Source organism: Labeo rohita, chromosome 4, assembly GCF_022985175.1.
Source record: "Labeo rohita strain BAU-BD-2019 chromosome 4, IGBB_LRoh.1.0, whole genome shotgun sequence".
NCBI lineage: Eukaryota > Metazoa > Chordata > Actinopteri > Cypriniformes > Cyprinidae > Labeo > Labeo rohita.
This window is the reverse complement of record NC_066872.1, coordinates 32,738,698-32,764,073: the sequence shown is the minus strand read 5'-3', so window position 1 is coordinate 32,764,073 and position 25,376 is coordinate 32,738,698. Positions and strand designations below refer to the sequence as shown.

General features: G+C 36.8%; 1 protein-coding gene across 4 annotated transcripts in view; it reads right to left on the bottom strand.

The window, feature by feature from the left end:
- Positions 1-8,065: 8,065 nt before the first annotated feature.
- Positions 8,066-25,376, bottom strand: part of LOC127164619 (podocan) — a 132,335-nt gene continuing 115,024 nt past the window's right edge. For all 4 annotated transcript variants that reach the window (XM_051108640.1, XM_051108641.1, XM_051108642.1 and 1 more), the window contains 4 exons: positions 25,151-25,240; positions 11,733-11,815; positions 10,487-11,423; positions 8,066-9,562 (listed from right to left, as the gene is read on the bottom strand). In XM_051108640.1, the coding sequence (XP_050964597.1) occupies positions 8,461-9,562; positions 10,487-11,423; positions 11,733-11,799 (2,106 nt within the window). In that variant the 5' untranslated portion in view covers positions 11,800-11,815; positions 25,151-25,240 and the 3' untranslated portion in view covers positions 8,066-8,460. The remainder of the gene's footprint in view (positions 9,563-10,486; positions 11,424-11,732; positions 11,816-25,150; positions 25,241-25,376) is intronic.

Genomic DNA, 25,376 nt, shown 5'->3' with positions numbered 1-25,376 from the left:
ACACAAAATATGACTATTTTATACTGTAACCAAATGAGAAATTATCTTGCATTTAGTGGTCACGTGTTCAAAGCATCACAAAGAGAGTAAATAATTAATACAAAGTTCAGTTCACTACGTTTTAATACAGACACTTGATCCTTGAATGGATCAACTTGAGCTTGATGAGTTCACATGTTTATATGATCCTAATGAGCGATAACGGTAAACAGATGTGGCTTCTTTGGAGCTCAAGAATATGCACTATTTCACACTGCATGCACATGCAGAACCTTAGCCGCCTAGTAGTTTGCTATATATAAACACCGTTCTATTCATTCCAGGATGCATTAAATTAATCAAAAGTGACAGTATAGGCATTGATAATGTTGCAAAATATTTCCATATTGATAAAATGCTGTTAGTTTAAACTATATACATCAAAGAATCCACAGCACAGCTTTTTTTCAACATCAACAGTAAGAATAAATGTTTCTTGAACAGCAAATCAGCATATTAGAATGATTTCTAAAGAATCATGTGACACTGAAGACTGGAGTGATGATGCTGAAAATTCAGCTTTGCATAACAGGAATAAATTGCATTCTAAAGCACATTAAAATAGAAAACAGTTATTTTAAATTGAAATAATATTATATGATTTTACTGTATTTTGTGTCAACATTGGTGAGCACATTATTTCAAATAACATGTATAAAACCTTACCAATCCCAAACTTTTGAATGGAGTATTCCATTATTTTGTGTTGTGCTTGACTCTGCATCTTTAGACTCTAGAATTTAACTGCAGTAAAACCAAAAGAGTCAAAGACTCAAGACGGATCACGCTGAGAGGTTTGAGGGTTAGGTGAAAATTGATGGGCTTGCTAAAATCACCTTTAAATGCTATATCATTTAAATGCTATATCATGATATATCAAAGCCTCCATGCATAACATGACTCTACACACACACAATCACTGAAGGGCCCTCCAGGCGGCCTCAATGTGACGCAGGAAAGACATTAAAACAACAATTATCTTCGTGAACACATCCTGCTTTCTTCTGAAGACCTCATACTTGCCCAAACAGACACTCCTGCAGCTACTGAAAACTTCATTAGGGCTTGTAATAGACTTTGGGCTGCACCATTAAAAAGTGCTGCAATCTCATCACTGCTGATGAGTGTGTGTTTATGAAGTTTCTGATTTCTTGGCTTTGACTTTGAATGTCATATATTAAAAAGTTGAGTGTTGTGCAGAGATATGAATACTAAACCTGCGGTAAACCTGCTCGCAAACAAACGGCACAGTAAAGTTTACAAACTAGTCTGCCACAGCTGGAGATCACATTACTGAGCGTCTCCAGGCCTAGAAAAAGCTGCGTCATGAACGCCTAACCAGCTTCCTAGTGGCAAACGGTAAATCACCAAAGTGTTTTCACAAGCATTTCCCCCCTCAGCTAATGAAGCTACCATCCTAATTCCCACTGACATATACAGCACTGTATTAGAAGGAAAAAGTGACAGAAAAATAGTAGGACTAGCATCGACTTAGGTAACGTCTGCTTGATGAGGAAACGCTGTGTTCTACAATAGACCTTTTGTCCCGTTAGAGACGAAACGAGTAAAGAGGAGAGGGAAGGAAAAACGGGAACACAAGACTGTTTTCAAGGTTGCTTTTTACATTTCCTGAAGAAAATGTGAGAAGTGCTTGCCTTTGCAAAACTCGCCACCACAATGCTAATTGGATGCTAAAATGTTTACGGTGGTTGGTAGCACATAGCTAAGCAGTTTAAAGGATGTTTTAGGTGATTGCTAGGTCATTGTTTACTGTCCTAAATAGTGCTGGGCAATATACTGGTAATTACTCAAAACCGGCATTCCGGTACAAGAACCCAATCAACGTACACAGCCTCATTAATTGAGATGAGATCTCTGTTAACTGGAAAACTATTAATAACACAAAACATATTATTTACCTGGGCAAATAAACCGGATGCTGAAGATGAACACAAAGAGGAGAAAACTGTAGTGATAGATAATATCAAAAAGCTAATGTCAGACCATTCTGTTTTTGCTTTAAATTGTGAAATTATGCAATATAATTTACATCAAAAACTGCTCATGTGACGTAGGACCATATAACCAGTCATAAAGGTCAATTTTTTGAAACTGAGATTTATATCAGATCATCTGATATCTGAATAAATAAGCTTTTCATTGATGTACGGTTTGTTAGGATAGGACAATATTTGGCCAAGAGACTATTTGAAAACCTGGAATCTAAGGGTGCAAAAAATAAATAAATAAATAAAATAATTAAAATGTTGAGAAAATCACCTTTAAAGTTGTCCAAGTTGTCCAAGTTCTTAGCAGTGCATATTACTAACCAAAAATTACGTTTTTATATATTAATGGTAGGAAATTTACAAAATATCTTCACGGAATATGGTCTATCCTAATGATTTTTTACATAAAAGAAAAATTGATCATTTTGACCCATACAATGTATTTTTGGCTATTGCTACAAATATACCTGTGCTACTTAAGACTGGTTTTGTGGTCCAGGGTCACAAATGTAGCATGTTTGTTTGGATTGTGAATAAAATGCAGAGGTTGTGCAGTTTCATTTATTCTGATTCATATAAAGGCACAGTCAAAACTGTGACAAACCGTCAAACCTAAGAAAAAACAAAAAAAAAACAAAAAAAAAACATGATAAATAACTTTAAAAATGATTGCCTGCCAAGCAAAACTTTTTAAGTAAAAGTAAAATCACACCTTTCCTCAAAAAGCCATACAATTTGATGTATGATTCATCCCAGCAGGCACACAACGTCATAAGACATTGATATTTGCTTAAATTTTGGTTGCGACGTTAGGTGACCAAAATTCAATGTCAGTTCAATGTCTAATGTCAACATTAATTTAATGTCCAACACCGACATTAGCTAATGTTTATATTTTGTTGTTTTTAGGTTGTGTAATCAAAATCCAACGTCAAATACTGACGTTAACACGATTTTCATTCTTAAACAACATATAATATCTGTCCAACGTCAACCTGACGTTATACTGACGTCCACTGCCTGCTGGAATGGTCCAGGACTCATCATTTGTTAAATTTTAGTACAATGGCTTTAGCGATCCTTACCGTATCGAACACCACTAATAACTTCATGTGTTTCGTGTTAAATAGGCTCTGTGTGAGTTCTGAAAGGTGACGACAGGGGAGAATTTCTAAACAAGGAACTGGGACGAAAAAGACTAGACAAAACCCTGTCCGGCTCAGTTGTACTCTTTTTTGGTTTTCAAAGTGGCAACCTAATAAAGCTTTGGAAATACACTGTGGGAACGTGGAATTCTTATAAAGACCCTAAAGAGCACACCTGAATGCTCAGGGGTCTCGTAATCCGGCCGCACAGATAACATTTAGGGATAAAACCGGGGCTGGTGTAAAACGAGCATACTGACCTTTGACCTTTAGCTTTAACACCGGGAGACATACGACCCTATAAGGGGGTTGTTCACTGCTTGTGAATGTTTCTCAGGCTGGAAAAAAATCCTTTTGCTGTATCTAAGGATAGATAATAAAACACTAGGTACATAATTACACACTTCCAGCAGGTATTGTTTATTTATCTAAACAAAATGTTCTTTAATTACACTGTTTAGATGGTCAAAATGTCTTTGTTCTGCAAGAATCAGTTAAACTGTATAAATAACCTGAGATGAACCAATATAAGATCCTGTATCCTACACACACAGACTCTGTGCAGAGAGGCGTGGCTTGAACACATACGCCTGCATGCAGCTTTCCAGGATGAAAACTGCTTCATTTATATTCATATGTATATATTCGCATGCATTTGTATATGTGAGAATAGAAGTGATTCACTTATCTGAAAAATAATAAACAAAGCAGCCCTCTTGTGGAGCCTGTATGTGTGCAAATGAGACTTTGTATTTGCAGGTTTGCATACCCCTATCGTCCACACCAAAGTGTTTGTCTTCTTAAGGGTTAAATAAAATAGAGGGAAGAGAAAGAAAAAGTGATGGTGAGAGACATGAGGACTGTAAGTGCAAATACATACATATATATAAGTGTGAGTGTGGGTGTATAGAGGTCCGTCTGGCTCCCATGGTCCTGTCTTCAACTCTTCTACTCGTTCTTTCTCGGCAGCCACCTCCCTTCTCTCTCCTCCCTTTTTCCTGTCTGTCTCTCTCCTTCTCCTCTCCACTGACTCAAGCGCCACCTCACTTCGGTTGCAGTAATAGCAGAGTCACTCAGCTTTGAACACTTGAGTAGTGTCCTTTTAACCTCAAGGGTCACTCTATGAATTTCCAAGATCATTCTTTTATATAAAACATTGAGATTATGTTATTATGATTATGATTATGATTTGAAAAATCAGATGACTGGATAAACTTAACAGTTGAGTTTTTCCAGATCAGTTGTTGACAGTGGTCAAACTATGAAAGCAGACTTTTATTTAATTAAATCAAAACATGATCTGATTCTAGTATTTCCAATTTTTTTTTGGATGCTTTTTATCCAGGTGACTTAAAAAATGAGGACAAACGCAAGTAATTTATCATCCAAAGGTTAAAGATATTAACAGTGCTGTAATACCAAAAGTGTGGAAAACCAGAAAAGATAATTGCAAGCTGGAAGCTCATTCCACCACTAAATAACAGAAAGAGTGATCAAACCTGGCGTTTTTACTCATTCAGGTATCCCAGACACCCTATTTCCCCATGATCCAAGCCTACAGGTCCTCCAGACCAGTGTTGACCTGGTTTTCTGTTTATTGACCTGGGCAGACGCTTTGTCGCTATCCATTTATTCCTTTCTCTTTTTTTCAGGGTGGGGTTTCATTTCCTGGCTTTGTGTTTGCAGACATTCTTCAATGGTAACTAAGTTCAGGCCTTCTGTTCATTAAACGCCACAGGCTAGACTGAATCCTAATGGAATCACAGATGTTAGCATTAGCTTCAGAAGAGCGGGAAGGCTTTTTGCGGTTATACTGCTGCACACGATTTTCCGCATTGCATTCACTTTTAAATGTACAGTGCTGAACTATCAACTACCTACTTCAAGCAACTAAGTTTTAACCTCCAGCAATGCAACAGTCTACCAACCTACCCTGGTATCCTGGTTCATTAATGTCTGCAATCTAAGGCCAGTGCATGATAATGGTCTTGTTGTTTGTGCATTTGCCTAATAGTTTGTGTCTACACCTCCCATTTTACCTCATACGATGCTGGCACAATCAAATACACATGTACACCAGTCAAAAGTTTGTGAACAGTAAGATTTGTAATGTTTTTTCAAACCAAGCCTACTTGATCCAAAGTACTGTGAAAACAGTAAAATTCTGAAATATTTTTACCATTTAGAATAACTGTTTTCTATTTGAATATATTTTAAAATGTAATTTATTTCTGTGATTTCTAAGTTGATTTTTAGCATCATTACTCCAGTCACATGATCCCTCAGAAGTCATTCTAATTTTCTGATTTGCTGCTCAAAATACATTTATTATTTTTATTATGTTGAAAACAGCTGAGTAGATTTTTGTTAGGTTTTTTTTTTTTTTTGATGAATAGAAAGTTCAGAAGAACACCATTTATCTGAAATAGAAATCGTTTGTAACATTATAAATGTCTATCATCATTTTTTTGATCTATTCAAATCATCCTTGCTTAATAAAATTATTCATTTCTGTAATTCCCTGAAAAAAATGTACTCAACTGTTCTCCTTGAACAGCAAATCATCATATTAGAACGATTTCTAAAGAATCATGTGACACTGAGGACTGCAGTAATTATGCTGAAAAGTTAGCTTTGATCACAGAAATAAATTTCAAATATATTCAAATAGAAAGCAGTTATTTTAAATAGTAAAAATGTTTAAAAATTGTATTGTTTTGCTGTACTTTGGATCAAATAAATGCAGGCTTGCTGAGCAGAAAAACATTAAAAATCTTACTGTTCAAAAACTTTTGACTGGTAGTGTACTGCTGCCTGTGTTGGAAAGATGCACATGTGAAAAGTATAAAAGCATTTTTACATCATACACCATTTGTAGATTTCTAGTAAAATAAATGAAACGCATGAAAAGAAAAAGAGTAAAAAATGTTAAGGACAAAATGATAAATGACAGGGGTCAGGGTCCTGCTGGACTGTAGGGAGGTTCTGGAAGAGTCCTTCACCTTCCTAAAAATCCTTCTCTTTTTTTCTGTCTTCCTCTCTTCTCTCTCTCTCTCTCTCTCTCTCCCTTACTCTCTCTATGCAGCTGTCTCCCAGTGCCACGTAGCTTTCCTGCATTATTAGACAGATGGAATTTACCAACCCTACACATGAAGCTGCTATTTGCTTTCTTTCCATCTCATTTCTCTCTCACTTTGTCACCCCTTCCCCCTCTTTACCTCTTTCTTTCTTTGTATTCCCTGACTCATTCTGCACTTCCACACACTCATATGGTTTGGTTAAACAGACCTCACGACTTTGGCAGCACCTTGTCAGATTTGGTCATATCCTAGAGCACATCATTTGCATTTGCTTTCAACAGGTCAGAAGAAACTAAGCAAGAACAGTGTATATTGAGACACAAATATACGCAAATATTCAAGAATGGGGAGAATTTTAAATAAGAGTTATTAATAACCCTTATGTCAAAGTGTTGAAGATATAAATAAGTCTATTAGTGCATAATAGATACTAATAGCTCACATTAACTTCATATTAACCAGTAAAAGTATGACCTAAAGTTGCTAAGCTTTTTTAAAATATACGCTTCTGCCATCTAGTGGAGAATACTACCGAGTACAAGGTAGTACTTTCCTTAATTCTGGACTTAATTCAGAAAGACACTCAACAACCTTCAACCAAACATATTTGTTTGCAGTGGAAAAAACACACACATTGGAACTGCTGTAAATGGCGTAGATGGACTGTTAAAGTCCCATGTTTAAGAGAGAAAAACAGCCAAGTTCACTTCAGCCAAATTCTGCATAATGCACTTTTTTACACTTCAGATCGGGCAAGAATAACCGCAGCCAAGCAGCAAAACCTGCCAAGCGTTTACCAAGAAAAATATAACAAGCAATTTTCAGAAAAACACTTTTTTCCACTATGAATAATGAAAAACACACTGACAATATTTTATATACTTCTCATGATGAATTTCTGGTTGAAAGCTATTATAGCATGAATCTTAGACAGTATATCTTCTGGACTGCCACTGAGCTGAAAGGTCATGAAAAAACATTTTGGCAAAGAAGTGCTGATATAACACTGGCTGAAGAAAGAGATAAACTAGACTGCCAGGTTAGAAAACAGCTGTTTTATTTTCATAAGCAATACACTTAAGTGATGAAATACGCTTATGAAACATAAATAAAAATGGGATTCATCCAGGTAAAACAGTCTTGTTTTCTCTGGTCACATTTCAGTGATGTAACAGTTATAACACATCAACACATCACAGCTTTTAATAAAATTAGTTAAAGGGATAGTTCGACCAAAAATAACAATTCTATAATTGATTACTCACCCTCATGTCATTCCAGACCTGTAAGATTCATCTTCGAAACGCAAATTAATATATTTCTGATGAAATCCAAGAGCTTTCTGACCCTGCATAGACAACAGTGCAACTACCACGTTAAAGAAAAGGTAGAAAGGACATCATTAAAATAGTCCATGTGACATCTGTGGTTCAGCCAAAATGTAATAAAGCTATGAGAATATGTTTTGTGTGCAAGGAAAACAAAAACAACAAATTTATTCAACAATTTCTTCTCTTCCGTGTCAGTCTTCGCCACACGTTCATAGGAATACCACAACGCATACGTTATTTTTGTTTTCTTTGCACACAACAGCTGTTCTCGTAGCTTCATAAAATTAAGGTTGAACCACTGATGTCACATGGACTATTTTAACTATGTTTTTACTACCTTTCTGAGCCTTGAAAGTGGTAGTTGCGTTGCTGTCTATGCAGGGTCAGAAAGCTCTTGAATTTCATCAAAAATATCTCAATTTGTGTTCTGAAGATGAACAACGGTCTTACAGGTTTGGAACGAAACGAGGTTGAGTAATTAATGACAGAATTTTCATTTTTTGGTGAACTATTCCTTTAAGCATCAACAGGAAGGAGGGTACAGGGAAAAGATCATCAGGTATGGGTCGTGACCCAGCTGCTCTTTATGTGTCGGAGGCAACACATCAGGGCCAGAATACGGTTTTTGTCCTATTTGACACGTTTCCAGTCTATGCAGCTTCCTCATCGCTAACCACAATTTTCACACTTTTGTCCATCTGAAAGTTCACTAATTTTCTCCATCATTGTACCAGATGTTGCCGGCTCTCTTAAAGGTGTTCAGTCTAGACAATAAAGAAGAACCAAGCTGGAACCAAGCTGGAATTCCACATCAACCCATATGTGGACCATTTATGGGATTCTCAGTTGGTTCAGTTTAGTAAAACTGCACCACCTGAAAGCCTCTGAGGCAACGGAAGGCCAATGTGTCCAGGTGGCCCAGATCTATCATGTTATATTCCAGGTGAACCCTGACGAGGCGGCTGAGAGGAGACTTGTTGCCTCGACCCCAACAGAAAGCATCCCGTGGAATTACACGGATTTTGTTGTGCGAAAATGTCGCAGAGTGGAGCCATAATGGTAGCTGCCGTGGTATCTGTTGTAAGGTGTTATAACTCATGTCTAGTTGATGCAGAAGTGGAAGAACCCGGAAGACACCAAGTGCCACTTTAGTGATCTTGTTTCTTGATAGGCCTAGGTGCTCCAGCTGAGGCATTGAGATAAAAGCATCCTTGCCAATGGTAGAAATGAAGTTCCCCTCCAAGTTAAGAGTTTTTATGCTACGGGGTAAATGGAGAGGAACCTGCTTCAGTAAGTTCCCCTCTAGATTTAAACTCTCGAGGCGACTGGCGTTCAACAGTGATGCCTTCCCAAGACCTTTATCGGTCAATCTATTTACACTTAGATCCAGAACCTGCAGCTCAGCTGCACCCCAGAACATGTCGCCTTGTAGGCGTTGAATGCGGTTCCCTCTGAGATAGAGTTCTCGAAGGCTGAGAGGAAGCTGTAGGGGAACAGAGGCAAGATGGTTGTAGGAAAGAGTAAGCGTCCGAAGCTTGCCTAAAGGTAGAAGAACTCCCGGAGGAACAGTGGATGATTTGTTCCCCAGGCTGTTGTTGCTCAGACTGAGGATCAGCAGGTTTGGGCAACGTCCAAAAGCTGCATCGGACATCACTCTTACCTGGTTCCCATCCAGCCGTAGCTCCTCAAGAGTAACGGGCAGGTCATTGGGGACACTTTGGAGAAGGTTCCGCTCTATGTAGAGTCTCTTAAGACTCTTGATCCCTTCAAAGGCACCCTCGATTGTCTCATCTGTTAAACGGTTGCTGCTTAACACCAGGAACTCCATGGAGTCATACTCAGAGAGCAGCTTCAGCTGAATGCTATCAATGTGGTTGTTCATTAAAAGAATGTAACGGGAGTTGTAAGGAATTCCGTAAGGTATTTTACCAAGATCTTTGTCGGAACACTGTACAACCCTGGAAAAGAAGAGATTGTGTCAAATTACAACATAAACTGAAAGTTTTCCAGTGCAATACTCAGCAGCATCAAGACAATTCTTAAAGGGATGTTGTTCCAAACACGTTAGACCTTCGTTCATCTTCGGAGCACAAATTAAGATATTTTTGATAAAATCAGAGAGCTTTCTGACCCTGCATAGACAGCAATGCAACTGAAACATTCATGGCCCAGAAGGGTAGTAAGGACATAGTTAAAATAGTCCATGTGACATCAGTGGTTTCAACACGCGTTCAGTGCGATTACCCCTACGAAAATGAACCATGGATTTACCACTACTAAAACCAAAAAACCATAGTTACTATAGTTAAACCATGGTAACCACAATTTAACCATGGTTTTGCCAACCTTAACTTTAGTTTAACCATGATACTTGCAGTAAAACTGTGGTTATACATATAAATGGTAAACAACGCACCAAAAAACATGGTTAATTTTTGTAAAGGTATTTTAACAATGTCTGTTCCGGTACCTAAGAATTGCATTGCTATCTATGCAGGGCAGTGTTGCCAAGTCTGCGATTTTCCCACGGAATTGGGCTATTTTTACGCTGCGGCCATGTAATCCCAACAATGTGATATTTAGCCCCCGGAACACGATTTTTACCGGGGGACCCCTCCAACACATGATTGGGCTAGAATTGGGCAAGTTTTGGGCTAGTTTTGAGTAACAATTGGGTGGGTTTTGTTGTGAAAACCTGGCAACTCTGATGCAGGGTCAGAAAGCTATTAGATTTTAAAATATCATAATTTGTGTTCAGAAGATGAACGGGAAGTTTTTACGGGTTTGGAACAACATGAGGGTGAGTATTCAAAGACAGAATTTTCATTTTTGGGTGAACTATCGTTTTAAGCATGTTGGTATAAGATTTAGCAGACACATACCTTCCATAGCAGGAACATTCTGGGGGACAGTAGTGATCTTCAAAATAGGGAAAATACGAAGGTGTTGTTGGCTTCAATTTTCTCTCTCGTTTGAACTTGTTTACCTTCTGTGCTTTTCTTGAAACTTTGGCCTTTTTTGCCTTTACTTTGAGGACCTTTTTCTTTTTTGCTTTCAGTGTTGTATTGTCTTTAGGTTTGGCGCCTGCTGCTTTGTTTTTTGATTCGACCTTAAAAGTACTAAGAGGGGCCTTCACAGTGGGCCCTGCCCTTGCAGCCATTGCCGTAACAGCAACACTCACTTCCTCCAGTGGGTGGAGCTTAGAGCTGTTCATCACATGGAACTCCACTCTGAGATCATCATTCGTGCTGCTTTCATTTACTAGTAAGGTGGCTCCCGTTGCCTCAGCAGTTGAAGTTGAATTCACAATATGAAGTTTTGTGGTTATGATTTTTTGTTGTAAGGTTTCAGTAGTTGCTGCTGGTCCTTGTGAAGTGGAGGGGAATGAGGAAGGTACAGTAACTGATTCTGAATAGAAGTTCAGGACAGGTTGAGAGGCGGTGGCCATGGTAGGAGGAGTGGTAGTCTGATTGACAGTTGGAGGTAGATGTTCCTCACCCTCATTTTCTTGTGAATGGCTGGTATTCTGTATAGTAATGATGGGTTTGATGTTGTGTTCCTCCAGATTCTGTCCTTGCTGCTTCTCATTTTCTACAACTTCATCACTTTCTGTGAGCTCTCTTGTTTGTTCCATACCATGCTCTTCAGTTCTGTTACTGTGAACTGTATCCGTATCTTCCTCCACTCTTTCAACTGAGACCTCTTCCTCACTTCTTTTCTCCTCTTCAGTGTTGAGAGCCTTCATCAAACGATCAAGTCTCTGCTCTGCCCTAAGGTCACCTTCTGTAGATACATTCTGCATGACTGTCACATTTACACCTATAAGAGACAATACACCTTTGTGAACTTCCAGAAACACAAAATCCCCCTCCTAAATAATTGATGACTTGCCTTTAGGACATTTGCCAACTGTAATACCTAAGAACATTAAAAATACAAATCTAAGTTGCACTGAGATTATAGACAAACTACACTTCCATAGCTCAAATGCATTTACATGAATTGAAAAATGTATTTTTATTATTCCATCTGAAACATTCTGTACTTAAGTTTAAAAAGCAGACTTAAAAATAGTAAGTAAAAGCAATAATTTAAATAAATAAAAAAAAAACATTACAAAAAACTTACTTGGCTGAAGCACAAAAGTGTGTACAGGCAGAACAAAAATCCAAAACAGCAGCATGAGGGGCTTCATTTTTGGCTAAAAATGGCTAAAGAGAAGAAAACAATTTTCTTATTAAGGTAAAAGGCAGAAAAGCAGTTAAATTTATTTGTCTGCTGTAAAAGTCTGTGGCGATCAACCAAGCTCCCAGAGACTGAAATAAAACAGTTACACTCATGATTTTCTAAATGGCTGACAACCATGATAAAAGGTGCCAGGAAGCATCTGAGCCGGCTTCCATTTACAAGCCATAACTGAGCGTGTGAGCAATAAATCTAGATCGTCAGATTTTTTTTTTTTAATGAGATTGGCCCGCCAGGCACAGCTTACCTGGAGTGTGTTCAAGGTGAGTATGTGGCGTCCTTCAGATGTTTAAGTCCTTGTACTCTGCAGATATGGAAGACATGCTGGCTTCCTGTAGTGCATAGACCGTCTCTACATCACTAAGACTCCGTAAACACACACTCTAACAAATAGATGCGCATACGGACTAATGGACCCATTTAAAGACTCTCCTTCTCCCTAATGCAAATTCCCCATAGAAGCTCAGAAAAATGATACACTCTTGAGTAATAGCTCTGTTCAAAGACACTTATCATTACGGGAATTTTCTCACTCACACACTAGATCCAGAAACGGATCAATTCAGGGGAACGGAGAGAGACATACTGGATTAGAGAGGTCAAAGGTCAGGATTCACTTTGGGATTGATACTATTTGCTTTACTTTCACAAACACTGGTGCCGACCCACTGGCACCACAATGACAAGTGTTTCCCTAAAAGGGTCTGTGGCCTTTGACCTTACAACAGGTTCGTATTTAGTCACACAGAGCTGTGTGAGAAGAGACAAAATGTTTGGATGAAGAAAGTTGTTGTTTTTTCTACAGGGCATAACCAAATTTTCAAGATTGAGAATTTAAATGTTCAAGAATCTGTCATTGTAAAAGCCATCAGCCAACATTGTACATGCAAAACCTTTTCTTAGAACTAGCTTCTCTGAGGCATTTTTGCAAGCCACTGCCTAATTCTGACTCCAGATGCAGCTTTAAACAGAGTGGAAAAATAAAAAGATGATTAAAATAAGATGTTCACTGTCACCACTAAGCAGCTGGAGAGGAGTGCAGAGATTTGGGCAGAGAGTTTCATTGTTTCTGCATTAACTTCAGGTCAGTACTAGTTTATTCTGACTCAAATTCATCTACGTCATGGTACTCTTATGAACGTGCAGCAAAGACTTACACGGAAGAGAAGAAATAGTAGAAATAAAGACGTTATTTTTGTTTTCTTTGTGCAGAAAAAGTATTCTTGTAGCTTTGTAAAATTATGGTTGAACATGGACTATTTTATCAATGTCCTTACTACCTTTCTGGGCCTTGAATGTGTCAGTTGTGTGTGTCTATGCAAGTCAGAAACCTCACGGATTTAATCAAAAATATCTTAATTTGTGTTTCAAAGACAAACAAAGGTCTTGCGGGTGAATAATTAATGATTAATTAATAATTAATTAATTTTTGGGTGAACTATCACTTTAAGACATGGTGTTATAAGTGCCATTATTTTGCATTTTACTAACCAAAAAGACATGATTAAAATATTATCTGAACAATATTATTAATTCAAATTCCTAAATCAAATTGATCACACTCAAAACCTGGTCATTTTTCCTTTTCATTTTTACACTTTTCTTCAAATCTGACATTTTCCCTTTGAAAACCCTGCAGTCTGCACACATTTTTTAACGAGGTTTAAACTACATTATAAAATACATCTTAAATACTTTAATATATGCACATCACCTAAAACACTGAGTAGATTTTTAAATATACAGTATATTACACTATAAATATGCATATATTAAGTCATTTAATAAGAGTTCTTTTACAAATATTTGCATTATATTATATTATACATAAAAAAAAAAAATTGGTCACACTTTATTTTAAGGTCCAGTTCTCACTATTAACAAACCATTAACTACGGCTTGTCCTCAATAAACTCCTAATTGCTGCTTATTAATAGTTAGTAAGGTAGTTGTTGTCATGTATAATAGATGCTTAATTAGTATGAATAAACAGCCAATATGTTAATAATAGGCATGCTAATAAGTAACTAGTTAATAGTGAGAATTGTTCCCTATACTAAAGTGTTACCAAAAGTTTTTTTCTCCAATGGATGAAGTTCTCACTATAAACCACCAGAGGACATTAGAGGACCATTTAACTTTTCACACATTCACCCAGATGGACCACTCCATTGTGTTATGTAAGAATTTAGGTCAGAATTGTATATAGAAGTGGATTGTTTCTCCAACAAACTTTTCCAGCTGTTTATAAAGTACTACTGGCGTCAGCGCACGCAAATACAGAATACAACAGGAGTGAGAAATGTGATTCCTTATCTTTGGTGTCACTATTATCATATTGAGTCAGGGACCCTGAGCTTTAGATGGACAGAATGAGGGAACGACACAGACCCCAGAAAAGAACGGACAACGTTAGTCTTACTATCTGCTGGGATAAGGAGAGAAACTGGGGCAGCTTGTCCCAGACAAACCACCTGTTTGGAAAATGGCAACAGAGTGGGAGTAGAAAAAAAGATTATTATGGCATATACAACTATTAGAAGAGCTTAGGCCTGAATGTGATATGATATATCTGAATGCTGCATTTTCAGACCTTAGACCATTATTGCTCCTCATTTAAGACGGTGTCAATGGTAAACACTTCACATCTGTTGAATGACAGCAATGACACACCTAGACTCAACACTAAACCTTTTGTTAGCTCTCTATTGTGCATGTGCTAACGCTGTAATGACGCACACCTGGTCAGGAGACAGCTGAACCAGCTGTCCAATTACATTTGCTCAAGGGACTGTAATTTCAACACGGCTTCTTGTTTATGAATGCAAATATCCTAAAATTAAAGCTGACAGTCTATACTTTAACCGAACAGTGATGAAGTCAAAGAGAGATAATAGAAACCTTATGGTTAATTTTCCAATTCCAATTTAGTCCTGAAACAAAGGCAAATGTTTTAGCCTTCAAACGGACAAATTGATTGCACTTTGTGCGTGAGTGTGTGCAGGCTGCATAAACATATGCATCAATCCACTCGATAACCAAACCAGCACTGCAAGGAAGTTTCCACTACAGCTTGTTATTAAATGTGTACCCAGAAGGCTAACCAATCAGTTAGACTCATGTATGGGAATTCATTAAAGCCAAATGTATACTTGACACAAACACTCAGTGTATGTGTACAGCCAACTGCATAAGCCCAAAGTACACTTCGCTGCCCAAAGTTTATGTCAATTTTGATGCGTCGCTTTGCGTACTTCATTTTTGACGCAAACCCTGGTGAAAAAAAAAACAGCATATTCTGGTAGGTATGTTTTGATGCTGGGATGCTGGTTTAAGCTGGTCCTTAGCTGGTTTATGCTGGTCAGCATAAACCAGCAAAGGACCAGCATAAACCAGCATCAAAATATACCTAACCAGCATCCCAGCATCAAAACATACCTACCTGCATATGCTGTATTTTCACCAGGGAAGGCTTATAGCCAAATACTTAAGCCAAAAGTTTACTTGAGTTTGACATGAACACTTAGCATATAGCCAAATGCATAAGCCCACAGTTTATTTCAATTTTGATGTGAATGCTTTGCATACATGTACAGCCAACGTACATTTCAGTCCTGATGCGAGCTGCAGCCAAATGCAGTCCAAAGTATACTTCAGTTTTGATGCAAACACTTATCGTACACATACAGCCAAACACATAAGCCCAAAGCATACTTTAGTTTTGCCATGAACACAGCATATGCGTACAGCTAAATGAATTAGCCCAACGCATACTTACATTCAGCGTACACATCTTTTCAAAATAAGACTGCGTGATTTGGAGAAAAACTGAATTGCGATTTGTCCGATTCAAGCAGTTAGTGCTTGGTTAAACCACACTCGCTGAATAAAACATATGTCAAAACTGTTTATTGAACATAAAGTGTTGAACAAACAAAGTCTGAGGTCAGAAAGCCCATAAAGGCACCATGATTCCCATTCCAGATCCCGTCGACCTTGGGTGTATCAAAGCTTAGTGGTATTGACCTTACTCTGAGGAACACCTGGGTCTCTCACAGAGTAATTTTACCACCAAGGACATGCTTTCTGGTTTCACGTACAGCCTGACTGGAATGTGGTATTATTTTCAATAGAAATAGTCAAGTTTCTGTTGAAACTAATGATGCTTATACTGAAAACAGAAAGGAAAACCGAGAAAGGAGAGCCAGAGTGAGAACACAATGACATTGACTGAGAATCGGATATCTCCTCCCCTCAACCACAGACCCATCTGTCTGCCGGAGCCAGGGGTCATAGGTCGCAGACACAGATCAATTTGTGGGTGTCACACGCATACAGTACAGAGCGAATAAACTTTATGCTTTCCTTATCTTTAAACACATAAAACCTTATCAGTTTTCCAACCGTCTGTCACTCTGATGTCACTAACTATGGGACAATCTGTCTACTGCCCACGTCTCTGATAGAAAAGCCTGTGTAAATGTTTAATCACAGCTCACTGCTAATTCTGGCTCGATCTCACAATCCAAAGCCGTCCATCTAAAGTAGCAGTTGGATGACCCTATTTTAAGAAGCACTTTAATTTCTCCTTATTCATGGATTTTCGGAAACCGAAGTCACACATGCACAAACATAGACTTTCAGGCACTTCGCTCGCCTAGAACATCCAAATAATTTTACGGATCCAGCCCTCTTTCATGAGATCTATGAGGCCTGAAGCGGGACCCCCGACAGGCCCCTGTTATGTTGTCTTAACCCTGCCTAGAATATCCCAGCTTATTCCTGCCCTCTTCATGTTTTCATTGGACATGTGGATCAGTCAACGTGTAGCGAGGAGCTGAAAGTCTTTGGAAACATTCAGAGCAATAAAAAAAAGAGGGGAGACGTGTTGAAAGGAAAAATGAGATACATGCGTCATATTGTTGACGAAAGGGAAATTTATAACTCAACCCATTAAAATATTGAAACTGCAAGTCAGATAATGTTATATTCTTAAAATAATATTATACATATGTCCATCTATCATTTGGGAATACTTGTTCAACATTGTTTTATTTCTTGCTTAGTGAAATTTGTGCTTAAAACAAGTGTTTGTGTGTTTACATGTACAAGAGCAGATGCCTTTTTGTACGTCTTTAAGGATGTTTAGATGTTTTCAAACTATATCTAGTATCATAAAAATGTCTAACATTAAAAATTCTATATTAAAGTCCATTTTTATAGTTCATATTAATAATAAAACATGACTTTGCAGTGTACATTTTCAGGAGCTGCACAAACTGAAGGATTCAGCTATAGGTTTATGAAATATATCTGGCCTAAATGACTTCAAATCAAATCAGACGGCCATTAAGGTCAGAGTTGAGTAAGTTTGTGTCGATGACGGGAAACTGCATGCTTGACTCCACTTTAATATGTAAGAATGGGGCTCTTGTAGAAGACAGAGCAATTTATATAATGGAGCTCTCTATCTATGAGGATTATTAAAAGCACACACACAGACAGACGCATATAGGCATTGTATTGATTTGTGCACATATGTGGGACGCTGGAGACTAAGACACAGCTGGTGATCTTCTGATGATAATGCAAAATACAAAGAGAGAGAGGGAGACAGATTTCTAGAGTGCTGTTTGAAGGCCTGTCAAGTTAGGCTGTGATTTTAAGTTTGGCTGTAACCTACTGCATGAATATTCAAATGACCATATGCACAGAGTGTGTACTTGAGTGTGTGTGTGTGCATGTGTGTGTTAGGTGGACGCAGCTGACAGCAATACCATATGTTTCAAGATGCTTGCATCAATGCTGCATTTCCTGATCAGTCAAACACATGCACGTACAATCACAGGGTGCACTGATCAAATTAAAATATGCACACAGATGTGATATTGCAAAGCACATAATTTTAACAGCAAACTAATTTGACTATTTCACAATGGGCCTAATCATGTTATGATTGATTTAAGAGCTACAGCTGAAGTTGGTGAAGCTTGTTTCCACCACGGGATTTAAAAAAAGTAATTGCAACATTTTCACACAGTTCAGTCTCACTGTTATTTATCACAATTCTGAGTTTATATCTCACAATTTAGACTCTTTTCAGAAACAAGATATAAACTCACAAATCCCACTTTTTTGCACAATTGTGAGAATACATTTTGTAGGTGTAATTCTGACCTTTTTGCTTTTTCTCAAAAATTAGTTTACATCTCACAAAAAGAAAACAAGGGTAACTGTGACTTTTTAATTTTTAAAGCCATAGTTGCAAATTAACATTTTGCAATTCTTACTTTTTTCTACAAATTTTAAGTTTAGATCTATGGAAGCCGTTTCCGCCACTAATTAAAAAATAATAAAAAAAAAAGGTAAGTGCAATGTTTTATCTCACAATTCTGACTTTCTCAGAATTGCATGATATAAACTTACAATTCTGACCTTTTTTTAAGAATTGTGAGATACAAACTCACAATTGTGAGTTGAAAAGTCAGAATTGTGTGATAGAAACTTTCAGTTTCAACTTTTTTTTCTCAGAATTGTGATATAAACTCACGCATGTGAGTTATAAAGTCAGAATCGTGAGATATAAACTGACAATTCCAATTTTTTTCTCAGAATTGTGAGATATAAACTCGCATTTGTGAGTTGAAAAGTCAAAATTGTGTGATATAAAGCTTCTATTACAACTTTTTTTCTCTCAGAATTGTGATATAAACTCGCGCTTGTGAGTTATAAAGTCAGAATCGTGAGATATAAACTCACAATTCCAACTTTTTTCTCGGAACTGTGAGATATAAACTTTCAATTGCGAGTTGTAAAGTCAGAATTGTGTGATATAAACTCGCATTTGTGAGTTTAAGTCAGAATTGTGAGATATAAACGCACAATTCCGACTTTTTTTCTCAGAATTGTGGGTCAAAACTGTGTGATATAAACTTACAATTCCAATTTGTTTCTCAGTGTAACAATGTAGTCAGAATTGCAGGTTATAAACTCACAATTCTGACTTTTTTCTCAGAATTGTGAGATATAATCTCATAATTCTGACTTTATAACTTATAGTTGCGAGTTTATGCAGTTCTGAGAAAAACAAGTCAGAATTGTGAGATAAAAAGTCATAATAACCTTTTTGAATTTTTTATTCAGTGGCAGAAATTGGCTTTCATATTTTATGTACCTACCACAGTAGTTGTGGTAGGTACAAAAAAGATACAGATACAGACACATATCTAGATACATTTTTACACATTTTTTTTTTTTTTTTTTTTACAAATTACAATATTTCGTATTTCAGTTATAGCCTAAAGCTGTAGTTTAGCATGATATCATCATAAAAGGGGTCAATGGCATTACAAAGTTTGAAAACCCAACCAATAACTTAACAATAACGTTATAAAATGTATAACATTTACACCCCAGACTCTGAACTGTGTTTTTCTAGAGAACCAGGGTAAAGGGCCACCCATGAGCGCATTAAAGGAAAGACATGTGGCAGACTTCTAGAGACACTGCTGATTTGTCTCGTGGTGAGATCTAGGATTTAACCGTGTGTGTTTCAGCAGGGGGGGTCAGGTTGGCGAGACGTGCTATTATGTCATGACAGCTCTCATTGGCACACTTGTGTTTGTGTGTGCGTATGTTTTGGGGGAGCGGGGGGGCCGGACGTTGGCTGTGGGGGGGCTGATAGGTGACGCCAAAGACGGCCGAGACTGCATGACAACAGACCTCTCATTGGCTGCACAGTGGCTCTTTTAACCAATCATGCAGTCCCTTGAGTAAGGAAAAAAACAGATGCTTAGCATTGTGTGAAAGTGCACTCTCTCAAACTGAGGCGAGACGCTGAGTGAGAGAGAGAGAGAGGTTTCGAGTTGTCGAGCTGAGTTTCCCCAAAGACGATTCGTCTTTCTTAAGGTGCTGTGATGTGTTTCTCAAAAGTAGATATGCAAGTTCAGAGATCACATTTGCATTTTAATAGCTTGAAATGCATGTTTATAAAAGCAAACTACCTTCACGCTTCCACACTTTTGATTTACCATCCCAAGGGTTCATTTAAAAAGCTTCCCATGCAAACTTTGAAAACAATACATCTGGGTACGGCTTACAGGAGCATGTCTGCCTTAGACAGATGTTCATTTTATAAGCTTGTGTCTCTCTCGCTCAGATGATAATGATGAGAAGTTTTTAGGTCAGGCGGAATAGACACTGTACAAGAGCAGATAAAACTGATTTCGGAGGGTTTGGAAAGATCAATGTTAACCCTTTCACTGTCCAGAAAACCTCATGTTTATGCTTGAATAAGGAACCTTACATTTCCGATATGATGATTGAACCAAAAGTAATATCAGGATCAGTTTTCTTTTTATCTATTAATAATGCATATATAATGTGATTTTAAAAATGACAGAAAAACAAATCTGTTTATATGATTACCTTTTTTTTTTTAGAAGTTAGGATAGATACAGTTAGTACAGATACAGTACAGATAGATAGGTGTTTTTTTAATAATAGTTGTTCATGAGTCCCTTGTTTGTCCTGAACAGTTAAACTGCCCACTGTTCTTCAAAAAAAATCCTTCAGGTCCCACAAATTCTTTTGTTTTTTAGCATTTTTGTGTATTTGAACCCTTTCCAATAATGACTGTATGATTTTGAGATCTGTCTTTTCACACTGAGGACTAATGAGGGACTCATATGCAACTATTACAGAAGGTTCAAATGCATATTGATGCCTCAGAAGGGAACACGATGCATTAAGTGAAAACTTTTGAAATTTGAAGATCTATTTATTTCGTCTTTTGGGAAACATGCAAGTTTCTTCTGTAGCTTCTGAAGGGCAGTACTAAATGAAAAAAAATATGGTATTTAGGCAAAATAAGAAAAATGTATAAATCTTCATTCTGTTCTAAAGTTTTCACCCCCGGCTCTTAATGCATCGTTTTTCCTTCTGGTGCATCAGTGCGCATTTGAACCTTCTGTAATAGTTGCATATGAGACCCTCAGTTGTCTTCAGTGTGAAAAGCTGAATCTCAAAACAGTGTTGGGAAGGGTTCAAATACACAAAAATGCAGACAAACCAAAGAATTTTTGGGACCTTAAGGATTTTCTGAAGAACAGTGGCAGTTTAACTGTTTTCAAAGTGTAAGTTAAATGTTATTACCTTTTCCTTGATGGTTAAATCACATGACATTTTTATTTCTTTATTGGAAATCATTTTTACGAGGTCGGTATATACAGCACAGTATTCAGCAAGCAAACAAAAGGCCTATTCACACACAGCTTGAAATGTACACATATTAAAGCCTTTACTGTTACTTATCTGAGCCAAACCTATTCTCTCAAACCATCATCTGTCTTTCACCCTGGATACAAACTATAAATAACTGTCAAATCTGACCTGTTGAGAGAATTTCAATAATAACACTGTCAAATTGGTTTTTCCCCTAACAAAGGCTGTTTTCTCCCCATACTGAAGGGTGTTTAAATTAGATGAGTGTCTCTCTCAATCTAGATAAGTCGCTGTGTTTCCATGTCAACCTGTCTCGGATCGAACCACCGGCTGACATGTTGATGATTAATGTTGTAGAGCCTTGGCTTGTTTGCTTGCACCAACGGAAAATGTACATATATATATATTAAAAAAGATATGGGCAGATTATTATGATAAGTGCTGGCCAGTGGCTGTGCATAGAGATTCAAATAGGTGAATCGTTTTGATGGTTCATTTATATGAACAATCCAAACAAACGATTCACTGTGCTAAAACAAATCATATGCTATATATGCTCGACTGTAAAGCTGCATGTGCGGCTTCCCTGGTTGTTTGTTTACACACAGTCTTGACCGAAACTAAGGGGCCAGTCTGTTCTGCTCCAGGAAGCCCAGACAATCCACTTAAAGTGAAGGGAGCGCAGACTGTCCCTTCTCATCATAGTGTGGTAAAGTGAAGACCAGACCCTCAAATCTCCAGTGAGCTGTGCCAGTTTGGGTTGGGGGGGATATAAAGCCAGTGTAATTTTATAATGCACTGAGTATATGTGTGTCTGTGTTTATGTACAGACACATTAGTAATCCAGTCTTTTGAGTGGATTAATCTGGATTGTCTGGAAACCATCTTCCTTCTGTCCTCTGACAAACACAAACACACACACACACATTTGCATAGCTATCTAAATGGAGAATATCAGAAGTTTATTGTTTTTATATTAAAAAGGAACAATCTATTATATTTATATGGTGGTGTGTACTGTATATTAACAAATATATATAGTAGTGCTGTCAAATCGATTAATCGCATCCAAAATAAAAGTTTGTTTACATAATACATGTGTGTGTGCTGTGCATATTTAAATGTATATATTTAAGAAATATATGTAATATATATTTATACTTATAATATAAATTATATATAAATATGAATATATACATATATGTATATATTTCTTTAATTTATATGTGTGTGTGCATTTTTATATGCATACAAATATACACAGCACACACATTATGTAAACACAAACTTTTATTTTGGATGCAATTAATCCTGATTAATTTATTTGACAGTACTACTATATAGCACATTAAAAATATATGCTTTTTTAAATTCATAAAAATATGTACTGATTAATCCTAACCATAAACTATACACTCTATATAAAGTACATAGTTAACTATATACTTATAACTATATAATATATAATAGCTATATATATGTGTGTGTATATATATATATATATATATATATATATACACACATATATATATATATATATATATATATATACACACACATACACACACACATACATATATACAAATTATGTATTGTTTGTATTTGTATATAAACACTTGTATATAATTTATATGATATATAAATATAAACATTTTACATATAAATCCAACATATCTTTCCATAACATATACATGTATATGTGTGTATTTATATATACATAATAGATATACACAGTACCCACACATACAGTATGTAAACAAACTTTTATTTTGAATCGATTAATCGCGACTAATCGCTTTGCAGCTCTAATACATGTACATATACATATAGTTTTATTGTTTTCTGGTTAGGATTAGTCAGTAGACTTGTTCATGTACTTTACATATTTATATAAATTTAAAATGATTTATTTATTTATATTTTTCAGTATGCTATACAGTATATTAGTGGTATCTATTAATCACAAAAATAAGTGCAAATGCTATTTTTTAATCAGATTTTGCTCACCTCTAGAAACAACTTGGTCCTCAAACTATAGCTTAAGACATACATAAACATACTATTTGTTTATCTGTCATTGCATGGACTTCCACTGTTTTCATACTGAGGTAATATTCTGTTCCCTATTCTAAATAATTTTCTTTCCCTACCCCTAAACCTAACTCTCACACAAAACTTTTGTGTAGTTAAATGATACATTAAGCCATTTTCCTTGTGTGGTCCCCACAGTGCAGGTGATATCAGGTTTTACTATATTTTTGTAGTCATCTGGTCCCTTCAATTTAGGCAAGACCAGACCCACACACAGGCTTCCTGTGGGTGCACAAACACATTTTGGTGTGTAGGCGTCTTCCAAAGTTTACACATAACACATCATAACACACACGTCCGACCAGATGCGAGATTGCTTAACCAAAGAAATAAAACTACACAAACAAGCTTCTCCAACCCATTAATCTCCATACTGCACATTGTAAAGAAATGAATGTAGCTCATTAGATTAAAGCATGTGTGTGTGTCACTGGCATCTGTTTGAAATATTCTGCTTCCTTTATGTGGCTCCGGCCTCCCACATCCTTCATTAGCTCTTTTATCATCCAGCAACTTAAATAAAATCCCAGCTACACACCGAGCGTGACATACTTCTGACATAAGGAAAGAATCAACACAAAAAGAAGCAGTCAAACACAGCTAGATTATTGATCATCCAACAAAATATACTGGCAAGCATCACAAAACGCTTCCAGAAAGTTTCCATGTGCTTAGTCTGTGTATCCCTCTCACCCATACTGACTTACTGGAAGAAAACACAAGCAGTTATTTTCCTGCTTACTTATTGTTGTAGCCACCAACTAGAAACACTCATTACAGACCAATGCAGTCCTCTCTAATTCCAAAACACCTGGCTAGTTCAATGAGCAACATGCATTATGTAAGTGAAGGACTATTTGATTCATGTTCTGAATGGAATACAGAAAAATCTCTAAAAATAGTATTTTTCAAAAACAGTATTTTTAAAAAAGACTATATTTTTCTTTAAAATACATATTATTGTTCCACAAAATATTATCATGTCAAAAATAAATCACCATTTTTTTGTATAAAACAACAGTTTTGTCCATAAAATTGTCTCATTTGGTCATAAATTTAGTGTTACATCACTTATGACCAGTGGATACTCTGTAGTGAATGGGTGCCATCAAAAAGTAATCCACATGAGTGACTCAATGCCATCAGTTAACATTGTGAAGCACAAAGTTGCATGTTTGTAGGAAACATCTGTGCACATTTCTCACCTGATTCATAAGAGACGACTTATTGATCGATTAAAAACAATATTATAGATAAAGCAACAATTTGAAGCATCTTGATGCATTTGTTTATTTTGCTTCAGAAGATGTTGATGGACCGGAGTTATGTTGTGGAGATATTGTTATGCATTTATCAGCAGTTTGGACTCTCATTCTGACGGCACCCATTCACTACAAAGGATCCATTGATGAGTAATGCACACATCCGTATAAACAGGAGTCAATGAAATAACACTAATTCATTTGCATTAGCTATTAACCATTGTCTGCTTTCCATTATCATTGCACTCCGGTTTGCAGGCTTTTAAGCAATGATTTTCAGAGGTTACAGGTTCCACCATTAGTTTAGTGTTTAGCTGTGGTCATCTACTGTCTTCGGTAATGAGACAAATTCAATTAGAACACAGATGGTGCTATCAGCCAGTGTCACATTAGTAATCTGCTGTGTGTGGGGCAACATGCTTTTTTGGAGGATTTTGGGGGGGGCGGATTTCTGATATGTGTGGGTTGTGAAAGACAGACGTAATACACACAACAAAACATCTCATAAACCAGCATCTCAACACCAGCTGGCCTGAGCATTACCAGCTGACCTAAATACTCATCATCACACAAATTTACAAAAAGACTATAAATATGCAAATGCATCTGATCACTGCATGAGTAATAAACAGCCAGTGGACTGTAAAAAGGGTTGTCAGTCCATTTTGATATTCAGAAATCAAGAAATAGTTGATCTAAAAATAAAAACCTGTCATCATTACTCACCCTGATGTCATTTTCTCAAGGAGAAATATCCACGATTGAATGTCTTGGTCACTCCGTACAGCGAAAGTGGATGGAAAAGTAGACAAGTTCCTAAAAGACACAAAATGCAGCATTAAAGCTGTATATAAACTAGTCCATAAAACTTATTAGCTATATTAAGAGATTTCTGAAGCAATACGATAGTTTTTGTGTTGGCCAATGCTGACGTTTTAATCTATATATACTG